The sequence below is a fragment of the Schistocerca americana genome, chromosome 1 (assembly GCF_021461395.2).
Source record: "Schistocerca americana isolate TAMUIC-IGC-003095 chromosome 1, iqSchAmer2.1, whole genome shotgun sequence".
Lineage (NCBI taxonomy): Eukaryota > Metazoa > Arthropoda > Insecta > Orthoptera > Acrididae > Schistocerca > Schistocerca americana.
The window spans coordinates 596,091,127-596,110,652 of record NC_060119.1 but is presented as its reverse complement, the minus strand read 5'-3'; the positions used below and the strand labels follow the sequence as shown (position 1 = coordinate 596,110,652).

General features: G+C 38.5%; 1 protein-coding gene across 3 annotated transcripts in view; it reads right to left on the bottom strand.

Moving 5' to 3' along the window:
• The window catches only part of LOC124606851 (helicase domino), a 402,945-nt gene that overhangs the window by 231,993 nt on the left and 151,426 nt on the right, over positions 1 to 19,526 (bottom strand). For all 3 annotated transcript variants that reach the window (XM_047138941.1, XM_047138934.1, XM_047138951.1), the window contains 3 exons: positions 7,280 to 7,519; positions 4,549 to 4,967; positions 350 to 648 (listed from right to left, as the gene is read on the bottom strand). In XM_047138941.1, the coding sequence (XP_046994897.1) occupies positions 350 to 648; positions 4,549 to 4,967; positions 7,280 to 7,519 (958 nt within the window). The remainder of the gene's footprint in view (positions 1 to 349; positions 649 to 4,548; positions 4,968 to 7,279; positions 7,520 to 19,526) is intronic.

Here is a 19,526-nt window from a genome sequence, read left to right as displayed (position 1 = left end):
AAAGTGTCATTACATGGTTCATTCAAAAAGTCAACTAGTTTCGATACAGTTTAAAAGCAAAACGTAAAAATGGTTCTTGTGAAGCTATTAGCTGTATTTCTCAAAAAGAATTTTAGAGCAGTTTAATATAAGTCATGTGCTATGTGTTACTGGAATGTAAGAAACATCCAAAACAATAACAGTTTTATAGTGTCTTTTCTGCATACTTGTGAGTGGTTTGTATTACCACTATATGAAGTTTTACTGTGTCACTAGCATTCAACTTCACTGCCCCATGGGATTTGGACGAGGCTACACATCAATAATGTAATTTTACATGAAATAATTTTCAAAAGAAAGACAAACTAACCTTGAAAATGCATCTTTCAGTTCATCGACATACGAAGTATTTGTATGAATCACAGCCTTTAATGCTTCAGTAGTGTTCCAGTAAACTTCTGGTCTGTTACATTGCCTATGTGCATGTTGGCAATGAACATAACCACTGCTCTTCCATCCACGTGACGTACACTGCTGATCGACAATTCTAACTGCTTCAACTAAGTCAGACCCATAGATTGGACAAGCAGCACATCGCCTCTGATTGACCATATTAATCGTACAAAGCTTTTCTCTCCGTTTCATATGTCGCTTTTTATTCAGTTCCGGCTAAAACAATACACACAATTCAAAGAAATGAAATATCAACCACAAGAACAATATTGTTGGAAACTTCACATTTCAATTTTATCCATATTATTTGCATTCAGATTATTAGAAATTTATCACCATTTCTTTATCAAAGATTATGCACAGATGAGTCATTTTTAACACCTGCTTAAAATTAGAAAATTCACAGGAAACCAAAATCCCCATTACATAGACAAGAATTAAATCAAACACAAATACAAATCCATATAAGAAGAGTGAAAACAAAATGCATTAAAACCATACCTAAAAAGTTTAAATAAAGCAAGACAAAAGTGACTGAAAAAAAACGTGGGGTAGAAGAGTAATGGACGTGTTGTTAACAGGGAATGGACAGTACTGTATGGTAAAATATGAAATTTAATTGGAAGGAGCATCAAAATGTGAGAAATGAGAGAAAAACAATGAATAGGCAATAAAGGTGATGTGGGAGAAATTACAGTAATTTAAGTTGAAAACGTAGTATAAACTGAAGAGTTAGTTTTTATCTGCAGAGCTCAGATGTACTATTGCTAGAAATCATATCCACACAATTTCAAAAAAGCTGATATAACCTGCAGGGTCAACAGTAACCCATGAGTCAATAAGGACAAAAGAACACTGCCTTAGGTTGTATATTATTACTTTATTGATAACCAATAATCCCAATGTATTATAAAAAGGGATGTATATATATGTTTGTGTGTGTATGTATATTCCACATCTCCTCTTAAACCACTGGACCAATTTCAACTGAACTTGGTACACATGTCCCTTACTGTCGGGCAACAAACACTTTGGGGTAAAAACCCAAGTTCAGGAGATATAACATCACAAACACTGAGATTTGTGAAAAACGGCTGCATCATGAATGATGTTTAAATTTATTATTTCTTTGCTACTGACTCTATTCGCAACATATTTCGGAGACAGTATCCATGTATGCCACTGAATGTACCTAAAGAAGTATGTCATTGTATGCACACAGTTTAAGAGATATGGCATCATAAACAATGAGATGTTTTAAAAAATGACAACTTTCAACTGTGAAGTGCAAATTGCTGTAGGCAAAAATAATAGCTGTAAATAGAGCCAAGAAGAGATGTTGCCATACAGATGTTGTAGATACAAGCAGCAGCTGCACCCAAGATAGAGAAATTGTCCAGAATAATTTGTTTTGTAAATAAAATTGCCTTTTCTTGCTGCAACTGTACTTCATTTTTCCCACACACATTTTGCACTTTTCTTACTCCAAGGCATCTTCAGTGGGATCCAGAATGATACAGTTTTGTTATTTTTTGACTATCAAACAGTTCATGAAGTGTGTGTGTGTGTGTGTTTTTTTTATACGTAAATAAGTAATTATTTACAGTTTGTTGGCATCTGTGTTTCTTCTCATGTGGTCTCGAGGCTGCACTACTTTTATGCAAAACTATAAATTACAAAATGAAAATGCACAATGCTACATAGTCCTTGAAGATTCGACAACTATTGGCATTGAAATAACAATAAATTCTCAGATTCCAGAAACATCCCCTAGGCTGTGGCTAAGCCATGTCTCCGCAATATCCTTTCTTTCAGGAGTGCTAGTTGTGCATGCTTCCCAGGAGAGCTTCTGTAAAGTTTGGAAGGTAAGAAATGAGGTACTGACGGAAGTAAAACTTTGAGGACGGGGCGTGAGTCATGCTTGGGTAGCTCAGTTTCGGAGACAGTATCCATGTATGCCACTGAATGTGCCTAAAGAAGTATGTCATTGTATGCCCGTGAAATGCAAAGGTCTCGAGTTCGAGTCTCGGTCCGGCACACAGTTTTAATCTGCCAGTAAGTTTAGTTTTCAATTCTCAGATTGTTTATGGTGTAGGAAGTTTGCGCCTTCTCCTGTAAAACTGCACTTTTCTGACTCATGACTTTTTTGAAACAAGAAATTCAAATAATTTACTACTGCTTATATGCAACTCTCCAATACATGTGAATAAAGAATATGAGCATGATGTAAATGAGCAGAGCATGATGTAAATGAGCAGAGCACAATGTAAATGAGCAGACAAGGAATAATTAAAATTTTTCAACTGAACAACACAAGTTCTACAACTTTAACAGACAACAGTAAAAAGTTATGCAACTTCAAGTTTAAGACGCTATCTCTAAAATTTTAACAGCCTCTCACATAAAGGATGAGTCAGCTCTCAGAAGGCATAGTCAACATTTTAATTACCATCTTGGTAGAAACAATGTAAAGTACCATAACTGACAGTTTGCTTGCATTTATGTATCTGCAGTCCTCGTACACTGTGAAATCTGTGTGCCACAGTACGGTAGCACACTGTTACAGGAGCCAGAACAAACTGGTGCAGCTTACTGATGAAATTTTGGGCAGCAGCTGTAGAAGGTGAATCAATACGATTTCTTTTGGCCATTGGGACCAGCCCAACAGCTGCAAAATTTCCATCCTGCACCCCTCTCTTTTGAGTAGAGTGCGAGTTGACATTTTGTATCCAGTGTTCATGAGTATGTGCAAAAATTTAATATCTTAACGATTCAGGTAGGCAACATTAATGTTTGTGATAGAAGCTTTCTCAAATAAATAGATAAAGAAATTATTTGTAAACAGTATTACCAATGTATAAACACAAGTTCAATTTTCTTTCATATTTCACTAATAGTGATAAAAACAATGCAACATACGTGAGTTGTATTAATGACATAGTGCATTACAATCGTTGTTTGATTATTATCTATAAATACTGTAGGGAATGAGTATGTCATTGTAAATAAGGTAATAAGTGAACTAATTTGTTATTGTCTTTCTAATTGTGAAATATAAACTTCCACAACTGGAAATGTCACACTTATTAAAATATTCCTGAATATTAAGCTGTGGTCAGGTGAATTTTTTACTGAAACTTGATGTTTCATCCCTGTCTGTAATGGACATCTTCAAGGAGGGTTGTAGCTTCTTTGTAGGTCTGATGCACATCCTGACTTGGTTCACTAGTGAGCAATAATGTGTATTAGATCTCTGAGAAGATGTCCTCCACAAATGGGGATGAAATGGTATGTTTCAACAAGAAATCCATCTGACCACATATCATAATAGCATAGAATATTTATAATACATTTGATTCTGAATCCATTATTGCAGACACATTTCTCATGTTGATTATAGAGTATTTAATTTAACAATGAATCAGAACAACAGAGCATTTCTGCAGTTATTTTTTTATACTCAGTATGCCACAATGAAATTTTTGTTTTCAACAATAAGGGATCTTCTGAATCACTTTTTTACACATTGGCAGCGTACACATCAAAAATACAAATCAAATAAAATCTTAATTGGGATCATGTTGTGTTGTGTCACAGTTCACCTCTGAAAGACGCAAAAATTCAAATATGACTTCAAAATTTACAGGAATTGACTAACAAAAAATGTGTGTGGTCTTGGGTTCTCCATAACAGAAAAATCTTCAATCAAACATTCAACAACAAATGATTCAACCCGGTTTTTAATATAATTGCAGTATTAAGTGACAACAAATTGTGACAGTATTCTTCTTCTGCAAGGTCTCATACATAAATTACTGCAAGTGCTTGAGATAACTGCTGGCATGTTAAAAATACCTTTTATCAGGCCACATTTCCAAAATAATTAGTGGGTGTGACTAATTTTGACAAAAATTTGCGCAATATCACCTCATAACATGACTTGTTTTTAGTGAAGAAATTTCCCTCTCAGAGGTGTTATAGCGTTCTCATACCCACTGAATATTAATGTTTGAATGCAAATATTTAATAATTTCCATATTCATCTTTTTCAAATACAGCATAACTAGTATTTTTCATGCTGTAAGGCAATTAAACATTTTAGCTTAAAATACTTACCAAATAAAACACAGAATCCTTGCTTGCATCTGTCTCTTGTTTATGATTTGTGGGCACCAAAGACTTGACACCATCCAGATCCAGATTACCTCCTGTCAGTGTAATTAATGACTTCGAGGTGACATTATTTCTCGTCTGTTGCACAAGTGCTGCCAATACGGGCTGAGTCAACACTGCACTAGTTTTTGTGGAAGTAGATGTAGTAGTAGTTGTAAGAGTAGTTGTTCCAGTGATCACTACACTATTGGCTGAGCTATGATTGGAATGTACAACAGTGTTCACATTTAAGGGAGGCACTCTCATCACAGGTCTTGCCGATGTGCCAGATGTAACAATCCTATTCACTGATGAACTTGAAACAGATGAACTATTCACTGATTTTGAAAGAACTGTTACTCTTTGCCCATTTGGTAATACTCCTGTAAGCATTATTGGTGAATTAGTTTCACAATACAATTAACAAAAGAAAAATATATAAATATTTGCACGTAAACACCAGTTTTGGCAACAGCAATTTCATAACAGTATGCATGCAAGCACACCCTGTAACAAAATAGTCATGGTTTTTGATAGATAATTAACTCATATTCAACAATGGCTGACACTTTTTATTTTTCTGATCTATGCCAAAGTCAATACAGTAAAAATCAAACAGTGGAAAATCCAGGATGGAATGCAACAATACTATGAAAGGAAAGTTGCCTCTCACCACACAACAGAAATTCTGAGTCGCAGATACGCACAACAAAAAGACTTCACAATTAAAGCTTTCTGCCATAGTAAACAGTAAACGGCACACACACACACACACACACATGCATACACACACACACACACACACACACACACACACACACACACACACACACACACACACACACACACACGATAGTCGTGTGTGTGTGTGTGTGTGTGTGTGTGTGTGTGTGTGTGTGTGTGTGTGTGTGTGTGTGTGTGTGTTTGTGTGAGTGGGGTCTATTGTTGATGAAGGCCCTATGGCCGAAAGCTTTAATTGTGAGTGTCTTTTTGCTGTGCCTATCTGCGACTCTGCATCTCCACTGCATGGTGAGTAGCAATTTCTCTTTCATAGAAACACACGTAACATACATGTATATAAGCCATAACAAGAAAACCATGCTACTTTCCAACAAAGCCTAACTTCAAAAGCTTTCTTTTTTTTTCCTTCCCATAAATTCCAGACTTCAAATAGCAATTGTTGGAGACAGCATCATGTGTGTGTAGTGTTGCCGAATAGACTGTCAAATATAGTCAACAATTCTGCTTCATAATTTCCTGTGTTGTTCTGAGGAAACAGAAAGTATGAAGATGTGTTTTACATACTGAGTTAACACTGAAAATGTGGGTTGCTACAAAAGCACATTGGATCATGACGTAAATTACCAATGCATCAAGTTTGGTAGCCACATGGTCACAGACAAGAGTGAATTAGCAAAATTAAATAAATATTTAAAAAAAATAGCATATAATATTTCTAAATGAATCTTGTAAGCACCAAAAAGAATAACAGTGTTGAAGAACTATCTTGTCCCCTATGTACTTGGAGGTATCTAAGGGAACATGTTTGCAAGAATCTTCATGTAGGTACAAAACTGGCAACACAGAATGCACCTGGTGCTCAAGAAGGACTGTGGTTGGTTGATTGCTGACTGTTATAATGCTGTTTTTCCAAGACACCAATGATCAGTAACTTTCTGCTTCATATGTGCAAGGGTCCTTCACAGCTTTTATTTATACCCACATTACAAGTCAATAGCCTGTGCTAAACACATCTACTGGTTACAACATTGGAATTGTCCCCTCATAAATGAACTACAAAATGTGAACTTAATAATAAAGAATTGGGAAATAAATAATGAAATAATGCAATGAAAAAAAAGAAAGAAGGAATAATATTTTTAATAAACTTTTTGACGACCCCAAAAATTATTAAAAAGTTGTGGCTATGTGACTGGGAGTTATTTGTGTTCCATCGGGAGTCTTGTCCTCCAGATGCTGGAGAAAACTGAGAATTGTTAAAAAACACCACACACACAACAACGACAACAACAATAACAACCCATGAACCATATTAACTCTCAACTACCTCAAGTGTGGGCTACTACTCAAGTGTTACCGTGGACACTTTCTTCAGGGAACTATATTACTGTTTTCTCGAAGGCATGTAGGCATCTCTGACATGAAAGACTGAATGTGAACAATAACCATAAAGCGCATCCCACTTACTGGATGCCATGATGTATTGGGCAAGCAAATGTCGCACGATGCTGGAATAACCACACTGCCAGTTCTGAACTATACTGATGTGGATCATTATGCATTAATGCCTTTAAAAGATCTTCACTAAACCTCAAAAGTCTCCCTGAATGTGGAGAGTCACTAATGTCAAAATGAGCCTCCATATAAATAGAAAACCATTTTCAACCCGTGTTCTGTCCAATGGCATTACCCCCATACATGGCACAAATGTTTCTGCCAGCCTCTTCTGCTGTCAAGCCTCTATTGAAGCATATGATGGAAATGTTCCGATTTCTCCACGTGGCACTCCATTGTCTAGCATCCACAGCTCCATTCACTATCACAAAATGACAATATAAACTCAAACAGCAACACACACATACATTTCATCTCATTCACTGCACTGCATGGGTTCACAAACATGTGATATAATAGTGAAATAAGAATAAAATTTAGAAGTATCTTAATATATTACCAGTTGAGTTTGCTTGGACCGTCTGGCTGGCTGATAAAGGCTGAACAATTTGTGCAGATGATGTAAGCAAGATGTGCCTACCACCAGATGACTGAACTATCTGTGCAAATCCTGCTGATACTGGTATCTTCTGTATACCATCTACTGGTTTTGACTGTTGAACTTGTATGGAATTTGGTTGCAATACTATTTGATGCTGCTGTTGGTGGTGTTGGTTTTGCGCTGCAGTGACTGGAACAGCTGGTAAACATTTTTCACGAATGAGCATCTGGCACATAATGATGGTAAACATAGAATTTAAGTGCATAAGAAAACACACCGTTATCATCCTAATCCAACATTTTCAGAATAAATGGCAAAGAAATATTTTACAAGCCTGCTTCACTACAGAGGGAACCTTAATGTATACATAATGAGTGTACTATTTCTGGAGTATGATAACTGTCTAAGACAACAATGAACTAAAGTCTATAAAAATTCTTTCTAGAGAAGTTACTCTGAATAACACAAAGAAACGACAGTGGAAGAGGCATTTATAGGAACATAAATTTTCTACATCTTTCAACTCTGAATGACAAAGATTTCAAGATGAAAATTTACTCAAGGAAACTATAAAATTATGATACAAAATTGCTGACCAATATGTCCCTTCAATATGTGAACTATTTAGTACACAGCCCTATCCTAGATTTCAGAACTAACAGTGCCTTCATTGCAAAGGAGAGAGGGATAGGTTGGTGAAGTTTAAAAGCAATGTCAGATCACTCAGCACACAGGATGAAAGGGATCCATCTGTTGGAAGGACAAAGGGAGACAAAGATAAAGGTAGAGGTAGAGGCAACAGAGAGAGTAGGAGGACAAAGATAGTACAGGTGAGCATTTAGACCAGTGATAAGGAGCACAAGTGAGAAGTAACGATGGACTAAGAAAAAAAGAAATGAATGAATAGTGCAACCAAGAATTAAGGAGGAATAGGATAGGAAAAAATACGATAATCCGATGTGAAGTGAGGGAGAACAAAAAAAGAAAAAGCAAAAACCAATAAGGAAAATTGTAGTGGCGTAGCAAGACAGCCACACCACTCGGAAGTAGCCGAAAGGCACGCGTTAAGCTCACGCAGGCTGGCGTGAGGTCTGAAACAGGATACGTAATGAATGCTATAAAGAAAAGTACGTAGCTGCACGAATACTTAACTTTAATCCACAATTGGTGAACATTGGTCTTGTTACTGTACATGCTTCATTAGATACAAAAGCACAGGATAAATGGCGCCTTGCTAGGTCGTAGCAATGGACTTAGCTGAAGGCTATGCTAACTATCGTCTCGGCAAATGAGAGCGTAATTCTCCGTGAACCATGGCTAGCAACGTCAGCTGTACAACTGGGGCGAGTGCTAGTAAGTCTCTCTAGACCTGCCGTGTGGCGGCGCTCGATCTGCAATCACTGATAGTGGCGATACGCGGGTCCGTCGTATACTAGCGGACTGCAGCCGATTTAAAAGGCTACCACCTAGCAAGTGTGGTGTCTGGCGGTGACACCACAAAAATAATTAAATAATACATAATAAATAATAATATCAAAAGATGATGGAGAGTGTATGTTAATGGAATTTTCAAATCCAAGGAGGTGTTGGAATGTGGTGATAATACATTGGAGGTCAAGTTCCCATCTCCAGGGTTCAGGAAAACCTTTCACTTGTAATTTATTTTCTATGCACCAAGCCATGTGATTATGCATGATGCAGAAGGATTTCCTCCTTACTAGCAGCTCCCTGATAATGAATTTTGTTTTCTTTTGCATTATCAGCATTCAACTATGCACATGTTTTTACTTAATATGTCTTACAATCCTCTGTATAGCTTCTGACTCCCCAGTGTGATGTGCAACACAATACACATTGCCTTTGTCCCTTTCTCATATTTCATTTGAAAGAAAGAATCCCTGGTCATCAGTTACAAGCACATATCACTTAAGTACTAGTCCTCCAATACTTTCCATAATCAATACCCAATGAGATATAATTTGTAATTGAGGTGAATTAAACATAGTACACTATATTTCAGTGAGAAGAACGGCTTCATTTTATCATTTACTGGAACAGAAGCAAAAAGCAACTGGACAGAAATTTACAGATACAACTGTTACTGTTTGGAGTACAGAGGATCGAGGATAAAAGAAAGTAGAGGGGGGGGGGGGGGGAGGGAGAGAGAGAGGGAGAGGGAGGGGGTGGGGGAGGGAGGGAGGGGGTGGGGGAGGGGGGAGGGAGGGAGGGAGGGGGAGGGGGAGGGAGAGGGGGAGAGAGAGAGAGAGAGAGAGAGAGAGAGAGAGAGAGAGAGAGGGAGAGAGAGAGTGAGTGTGTTAGCCAGAAAAGAAAAAGAAAGCCACTTGAAAATCCTAATCAAAAAACCCCGCATGTAAGACATTCTCGCATTTAATAAGTATCTCTATCTGTCCCTGTGAAAAACTACTGAAACTTCTTTTTAACTAATCTCATATTCGAAAAATTTCATTAAAAAAGTAATAATATGACATTTTATCATGACCAGAGATTTGTGTGTGTATCTCTTATTTTTGAACAGGTTATAGTAAAATGCTAATAGATTAAATGACAATAATTCACAATCACTTCCTTTGGTTGACAGATAGTTTTTTTAGTCAATTTATTGCTCCATTGGATTCCGTAGACACACTGGAACACGTGAGGCAATACTGACCTTACGACTTATCTTAGAAGAAAGATTAAGGAAAGGCAAACCTACGTTTCTAGCATTTGTAGACTTAGAGAAAGCTTTTGACAATGTTGACTGGAATACTCTCTTTCAAATTCTAAAGGTGGCAGGGGTAAAATACAGGGAGCGAAAGGCTATTTACAATTTGTACAGAAACCAGATGGCAGTTATAAGAGTCGAGGGACATCAAAGGGAAGCAGTGGTTGGGAAGGGAGTAAGACAGGGTTGTAGCCTCTCCCCGATGTTGTTCAATCTGTATATTGAGCAAGCAGTAAAGGAAACAAAAGAAAAATTCGGGGTAGGTATTAAAATTCATGGAGAAGAAATAAAAACTTTGAGGTTCGCCGATGACATTGTAATTCTGTCAGAGACAGCAAAGGACTTGGAAGAGCAGTTGAATGGAATGGACAGTGTCTTGAAAGGAGGATATAAGATGAACATCAACAAAAGCAAAACAAGGATAATGGAATGTAGTCTAATTAAGTCGGGTGATGCTGAGGGAATTAGATTAGGAAATGAGGCACTTAAAGTAGTAAAGGAGTTTTGCTATTTGGGGAGCAAAATAACTGATGATGGTCGAAGTAGAGAGGATATAAAATGTAGGCTGGCAATGGCAAGGAAAGCGTTTCTGAAGAAGAGAAATTTGTTAACATCCAGTATTGATTTAAGTGTCAGGAAGTCATTTCTGAAAGTATTCGTATGGAGTGTAGCCATGTATGGAAGTGAAACATGGACGATAAATAGTTTGGACAAGAAGAGAATAGAAGCTTTCGAAATGTGGTGCTACAGAAGAATGCTGAAGATTAGATGGGTAGATCACATAACTAATGAGGAAGTATTGAATAGGATTGGGGAGAAGAGAAGTTTGTGGCACAACTTGACCAGAAGAAGGGATCGGTTGGTAGGACATGTTCTGAGGCATCAAGGGATCACCAATTTAGTATTGGAGGGCAGCGTGGAGGGTAAAAATCGTAGAGGGAGACCAAGAGATGAATACACTAAGCAGATTCAGAAGGATGTAGGTTGCAGTAGGTACTGGGAGATGAAAAAGCTTGCACAGGATAGAGTAGCATGGAGAGCTGCATCAAACCAGTCTCAGGACTGAAGACCACAACAACAACAACATTGCTCCATTCTATCTTTTTCACTGATAAGTAGATGGTAACATAAACTCCACTCATGGATTAGGTCTTACGCTTGTTCTGACTGGCCAACTGCTGCTTTCAACGCAGCACGAGGAGCAATCTACAATCATGGAACATGTGACTGATGTTGCCAATCCCTTCATTTGTTACTGATAGTAGATGAATCCTGCTGATGCCATTGTGTATTTATTCAATCATCTCTTCATTTGGCTTCAGAAGGGCTGACTGGTGCTGCACCAGATCTCCTATCTCAGAAAAACTCTGAGGAGGTATTGGGAATCGAACCTGGGTCTTTCTGCAATGAAGACAGTGATGCTAATCTTTTGGCCATGACGGCAATCTAAGTAGATGGTCTCCACTTTAAATCACGATGTGGCTCAGTGGCTATGAGATAAAAATATCAGACTACAGATCTAACAGCCTAGGTTTCAATCCCTGGTTAGTCCTAGGATTTTTATTCATCACTTGTCAGGCAATGTTGTCCCATGGTTTGGAGTCCATGTAAAACTGCATGTTCCCTATAACTGGCTAAGTAAGTCAGTTCAAAGGCTGGAAGAAGATAAGGTCATGTCACCTCCAGTATGCACTATTAAAGCACTGTGGTGTTCAAGTTGACAGCTTTGAAACCCTATCACTGTAATAAAGAGCTGCACTGTCGAGACTGTGAAGTTCAGCTATCAAATGTACCAGAGTGTAGATTTAAACACGAGTCTTTCTTAACACTATGCAGATAGCATGCCAAGAATATCCAAACAGCCAACATTTTTATTCCACAGAAAAAATCTAAACATGAAATGCTGATTGAATATAGTGGAACAATTAGCTTACAAGGATTTATGTAGCAATTTTGAGCAAATTTGTGTGCTGGCAGGTGGCACGTCACCTGATTTAATATCATGAATATTAACTTAAAGCCTAAGCTTGCAAACTTGTCACATTCATTTTATTTTACACATTATAAAACAGTTGCAGAAACTTGTGACTGTAGCAGTTGGCATCATAGTGAAACAACGAACTGTCACTGCTGTTTGTTACTTCAGTTTTGTCATGCAATAACTCATTGAATGGGGGATTGGAGGCCCATTGTTGTGTTTTCTGCTGAAAGCCTGTTCTGCCGTGGTGCCAATGATGGCCGTGAGTTGATTAGGAACAGGCCAGGTGAGTGCCTGTAACCAACCTGTCAGTATCCTAGACAAACTGTACCTACATCTGGACTTATTGTGTGGTGTGTGATCGCATACGACAGCAGGAGCACTCACACTGGTTACCCCATGCATCCTGACCGCAAATCTGTATATCAGTCTGGTGATTCGACCTGTTGTGCTGCCTTTCACGAACAATATTCCGTATGGTATTTTCCAATAGGATAACATTCACTCACAAACTGCTGCTGTAACCCAACATTCTCTACAAAGTTTTGACATGTTATGTTCACCTGTCTGATCACAAGGTTTGTCTGCAGTCACATGTGTATAGATCATCATTGGACAACAACTCCAGCACCATGCACAACCAGCATTAATTGTCCCTGTACAGACAGAAAATGAGCAACAGGCATCAAACTCCATCCCACAAACTGACATCTGACACCTGTATGACACAATGCATGCACATTCACATGCTTGCATTCAAAATTCTGGTTGTTATACTGGTTTTAATATACCAGCATTTCACATTTTCAATAGCTTTTTTTGTACTTACATTAATCTGTGACCTTGCTAAGTTAATCACTTAGATACACTGACAGAAAAAGAATACCTGTACCTAGAAATAATTATGTAGAGTAATGAAATTTAGAGAATACATTTGTCTAGGTGACATATTTAAATGATTAATGTTGCAAAATCACAGATTAATGTAAGTGCAAGAAAAGTCATTGCAAATGTGAAGTGCAGTTACATTAATAACCACTGTAACCACCAGAATGCTGAATGCAAGCATGCAAATGTGCAGTGTCACATAGGTGCCAGATGTCAGTTTGTGGGACTGAGTTGAATGCCTGTTGCACTTGGTCAGTCAATACAGGAACGGTGGTTAACGCTGTTTGTGGATGATGCTGGATTTGACATCCAATGATGTTCATAACTTGCTCAACTGGAGACAGATCTGGTGATCAAGCAGGCCAAGGCAACACGTTGAGCCTTGTAGAGCATGTTGGGTTACAATAGTTGTACATGGGCAAGTGATATCCTGTTGGAGAGTGCACCATGAAATGCTGTTCATGAACGGTAGCACAACAGGTCAAATAAACAGACTGACATACAAATCTGCAGTCAGGGTGTGTGGGATAACCACAAGAGTACTCCTGCTGTCATGTGAAATTTCACCACAGACCAGAACTCCAGTTTGCCTAGGCTGTGGAGAGTTTGGTTGCTAGTGCTCAGCTGGCCTCCTCCTAACCAACACATGGCTGCCACTGGCATTGAGGCAGGACTGGCTTTCATCAGAAAACACAACACCCCTCCACTCCACCCTCCAATGATCTCTCACTGGGACCACTGGAGATGCAAATGGCGGTGGTTTGGGATCAGATGCTGCGAAGTGTCTGGCTTGAAGCTGTAACTGAAGTAACTGATTTGTAACAATTCATTGTGTCATTGGGATGGCAACTGCTGCTGCTCAAACTGCCACTGCAGACGGAGTACGATACACCACAGCCATATGCCGATCACAACAGTCTTCCCTCTTGATAATGCCATTTGGCCGAGTCCAGTCTTTTTGTGACAGTACCTTGCTGTGAACACCATGCCAGCAATTATGTACAGTGACTACATTCTTGCCAAGTCTTTCTGCAGTATTGCGGAAGGAACGTTCAGCTCCTTACAGTCCTGTTACAGGACCTCGTTCAAACCCAGCAAGCTGCTGTTAATGGTATCTTTGTCGTCTTAAATAAATTCTTGGCTAATGTTAACTCACGAAGTCCAATCTGAAAGGTAACTAATGCTCATGCCTGTTACAGCACATATATAAAGCATACTCAATTTGCATCCTCATAGTGGAGCTGCTGTGCCACTCTTATGTGACTGGCATGAAACTTGAATAGATGTCATCTTTCAGATGTAGAAACATGCCTACTAACTTTTGTTTACCTTGCACAACTCCTTCTGGGTATTGGAAATTTGTTTCCATCAGTTTATGTTACGTAGACAAATGGTTCTCGAAATTTGTTTACCCTCCACTGATTATTTTTTGGTGTTGGGATTTTTTTTCTGTCAGTGTATGTAGTGGGTGATATTGTTTATGAGATAATTCCCGTTTTCCAGATTATGACATCACAATGAGTTAAATGTGAATCAATTAAATCTGCATGAATTGCAGTGTATTTCTGGAAATTTCACTGTAATAAACAATCATTTACCATAATTGATGTTTCTTGCTCTACTGACACTGTGAGATCAAAACTGTTTCACACTTTCTAATACCTGTAGGAAAAGAAGTACCAAATTCCATAAACCCAATTTCCAGAAAGCAGGGCCCCACTACACTCTGTCAACGAAGAACCGAGCAAGCGGGATATGTTCTCTCAGATGTGATAGTGGCTCGAAGACATCTTAAGTAACAGAGCCCAGTACTTTGCTGTCGGTGGTGAATGTTCATCACAGACAGGGGTATCATCATGTGCGTCCCACGGATGTGTGACAGGACCACTCTCATTCTCAATATATATTAATGATTTGACACAGTGTGAGCAGCAATCTGCAACTGTTTGCTGATGATGCTGTAATACATGGGACAAGATCGTCACAATTCCTGTTTGGTTTGATGAATGGTAGAAAAATGTAAGTTAATGCAGTTGAGTACGAAAAACAATCCCATAATGTTCAAATACAGTATTGCTGGTATGATGTTCTTCAGAGTCAAGTCAATTAAATATAACCATAATGTTGGAAAGCAATGTGAAAAGGAATGAACACGTAAGGATGGTAATAGGGAAGGCAAATGGTCGACTTCGGTTTATTGGTAGAATTTTAGGAAAGTGTAGCTCATTTTCAAAGGAAACTGCATATCAAACACTAGTGTAACCCATTCTTGAGTACTGTTCAAGACCTTGTGATCATCACCAGGTCAGATTAAAGGACAACATTGAAGAATTTCAGGGACATGCTGCTACATTTATTAACAGCAGTTTCGACCAACATATCAATTACAGAGATGCTTTGTGAACACAAAAGGGAATTCCTGGAATGAAGATAACTTTTTTTTCTGCAATATACTATTGAGAACTGTCGTTTCCTACTGGCTACAAAAGATTCTACTGCCAACATACATTCATTTTGCATAAGATCTGCAAAGACTCATATGGAGGCATATAGAATCATTTTTTCCTCACACTGTCTTCGAGTGGAACAGGAAAGGAAATGACTAGTAATGGTACAAGGTACCCTCAAGCAGGCACCATATGGTGGCTTGTGGTTTATTTATGTACATATAGATCAGCAGTGGTTTGCGTGACAGTGAAGCTTTTTCAATTCATCGTAACATATTAAAAAAACACTTAAAAATAGGAATCATTCCCTGAAAACGGTTGTTTGCAAGATGAGGGAACAAACATCATGATGACCAGGAGCAAATTTTTTGACTGTAAAAAATCGAAACCATCATCACATAATATCGTTTACTGTAGTGTCCAACTGTGTATGCATTGACATTTGTTGCATGCATTGGTGAGGCAAATCGATTACCCAATCATAGTGGGAACTAATTCCACTTACAGCAGCGTGCATTTTTACCCCACAGTGCGAGCATGCAAACTGAACACAAAAAATATCACTGAAAATACTTTAGACTGCATTTTCTCATGTTGAGAAATTAGAAGGAATGATTATGTTTTATTTGGTAAAAAACCTTCACTATACAAGATCACACAAATTTGTCTTTATTTTTGACAACCCGGTTCAACAGATACAACTGTATAATGTGCATAATGACCATACTGTCAGAGGTTCTAACAATGAACACGTTTTGAAACAAATATTTTTTGAAGACCAGAAGATAACTATGATATCAATCAAAACTGACTGTCAAAAATAAAGATGAATTTATGGGAACTTGGCTATGGAAGGTTTTTTACCAAGGGAAATACCTATCACAGGAAGCTGCAACAATTTGCTGTTAACATCATTAATATTATTAACACTGACAACAAGAAAGGCATGATAGTGCTGACAGAGAAGACAATGGAAGGTGCAAACAAATGTCGACAAGCAAACATTGAGCAAGTCAATGGTATGCATATTAGGGAAGGAGGGACACAATGCTGAGTAGTACAGGATTCAGCTATTTTTGCCCCAAAGCAGAATAAGCAAAATGCACAAAAAAATTTTAATTGATGAGACAAATTAATATGCTATCATATTGCAATGTCTGAGATACTATAAACAATAGAAGGGAATATTATCTCCACAAAAAATTCACAGCTTTTAATCCACAGAACTGGTCTTCCAGGCTAGCGAAGAAACTTGTAATATTTTCCCGCGACGTCTTAGACATGGGTTCATTTTAGTAGCTGCCAGAGAACACTAGAAAACAGGCATTACTGCGTGTGGGCAGTTACAATGACGTAGGAAGCCCGTATGTTCGTACACATATAGCATTCAGAGATCTTACATGACGTCATAAAAGAAATAGGACATCAGAGGATACTCCAAGAACATAGGAATTTCGTAAACCGTACTAAAATGCATAATTTGGCTTTAAGGACAGATTCAAATGTGCAGATTCACAGTGAAGTAGGCCCCAACCTGATATTAAGCTTTTCAGTGCGCTTTTCGGGATGCAAATTTTCTTGAAGTACCAGTACTGTATAGCCGCGCGATCTAACACACAGCTTCCCGAGTAGGAAGGTGTGCCAGTCCCCAGAACAAACTCGGTGGATTAGTGTCGAGATCCGGTGTGCCGGCCAGCCTTGGATGGTTTTTAAGGCGCCTTTCCATCTACCTTGGCGAATGTGGGGCTGGTTCCCCTTGCTCCACCTCAGCTACACTATGTCGGCAGTGAGTTAACAAGCATTGTGCTCTCATTTAAATATATGGCCATAAGAGTCAGCCTACAGGAACTGTGAAACGAGCCCTGTTGTCCAGGACCATGTGCCACAAAGGGTGCAGATTCACCACAAGATGGGATTTCGTCCGGGATAGGAATTTGGAAAGTGTTAGTTAAGGGATAAGAATCCTGCAAAGTGTTGAAACGAAATTGGATTTTGGAAAGTGGTAGTTGCAGAATATGAACTCTGGAAAGTTTAGAATTGGATTTGAATTCTGCAAAGTGTTTCCAAAAGTATTATCTGAACTTCAACAGGCAGGACCTCTTGCAAAAGTTAAATGTGAGATTGGATTCAGGACTGAATATTAGGTTTCTTTAATAGTTGTGAAAAAACAATTGTAATTCTCACAGTTAACAACATTCTGTGACTTAGGCCCCAAGTCTGTGGCAGTTTAGGCAGTTTGCGTGGGGGCTCTGAGCTACGAATTTTGCAACAGTTGTGTGCACCGAGTTTTTAGCTGTGGTTAAGAGTGATGAAAGAAAAGCAACATGGAAGAAGAGGCGATATCAAAAGCAAGTGGTTCCAGCCAGCAGCGGCATCTTCAACAGCGATTCATCGCGCAGCGCCTGTTGCAGTACCACAGCAGAGGCTACAAGATCTTCAGCATCGCCTTCAACTGCAACATCGACAGCAATACTATGGCAGAAGGATCCAACACAACAAAGCTAAGTACCTGCGCTGATAGCGAGATTACGTATGATCCTGTAGTTCAATCGCCAATATTAGATGTCGCTAATATTAAGCAGTCAGCCAGTGAGTCCAAAAATACTAGCGAGCCGCTTAGCCCGAAGTCAGAGTGGGAGAGTGTGATCAGTGGTGAATTTAGTACGGAAGATAGTCCGAAATCAGGCAAGGGAGATGTATATGGAGGAGACATGATGTCGCAATTAATGCAAATGATAAGAGGATTGGGATCCAAAATTGGATTCTGTTAAAACCAATACGGATGATATAAATTTAAAAATTGATTCAGTTCAATCCGAAATAGCTTTGTTGTGAAAGACGAAGTAGGTAAAATTGATAGTGGAATCAAGGAATTGATAGACGGAAAATTAAAAACAATTCAGGATGAAATGGGCAAAATTTCTGATGAAGTTGGGACACTTGACTCTAAGGTAGATCAAGCAGAGAAAAATTTCAGTGATAAGGTGGAAAAGTTGCAGGCAGATCTGGGAGACAATGTAAGAAACTGGATGAGTACACAAGATGCTCTAATGGCTGAAACGACAGAGGCTATTAGCAACTTAGCTGTTCAAATAGGTAAAGGGGAGAAAGAAGTAGACAAAATAAAGGAACAAGTAGAACCTGGCATTAAAATTGAAAATAGTGAAGGTAAAAAGCAAATCAATGAAATAAAAAGCGAACTGAATTCTTTAGCTGCACATCAAACCTCTACAGCGACAGTGTTCTGTAGATGAACGTAGGATCGGTCAAATGTTTTGGAAAAAGCGGGAAATATAACCCAGTAAATTTTCTAGCAGCATGCACGGATGGTTTTATAAGGGGAATATCCGATGAGGTGAAAGTGAAATTCATGAAAACACATTTGGAAGGTGAGCTGCAATTGTGGGCAGATATACACAGTGATATGTTCACTACCTACGAAATATCTGAAAGCAGTTTCCTGAACATGTTCTGGAGTGAATCGAAGCAAACACGACACCAAAATGAGTTTCTGAATGGGCCAACATTTAAATACGGGAACAGGTCGATGCGAGAATTTTGTAAATGTGAACTTGCGAGATTAATGCATGTGAAACGTCCATTGAGAGTGCTTACTGAAATTACGAGGTTGAAAAGATGGTTACTGGAAAATTTGTAGTGGGATCTAGTGCACAGTCCTAGCAACTCAACAGATGAATTTGTGGACTTTGCAGAAAGATTAGAACAGGTGTTGAAATTTAAACTGCCAAGTAAACAGACAAATAGTTTTCAGAGTGGAAATCATAACTACAGTCCGAGACATTACTATGACAGATGTCCAGGAAGTTATCAATGGAACGCAAACAGCAGTTTTGATAAGGGAAACGGTGACAGGAAAATAAAATTCAAAGGGGTAATAAGAACGGATACTTTCATGACAGGGACCAACACCAAGAACATAGATTTGAGGGACTGGCACCTGGCGAAATGAACCAGGATAATGGGAGATCGGGAAACTAAGTTTTGCTGCATCTCAGGTCCGGAGATGGCAAAATAAACTGGCAATGAATAGGATATGAGTAAACGGAAATGTGATAAGTGTTAATAAATCGGCAGAAAGGCACCAGAATATTGAAATGAAATTAGTAAGAGATGAGAATCAAATACGTAAATTTTCAAATCAGATCG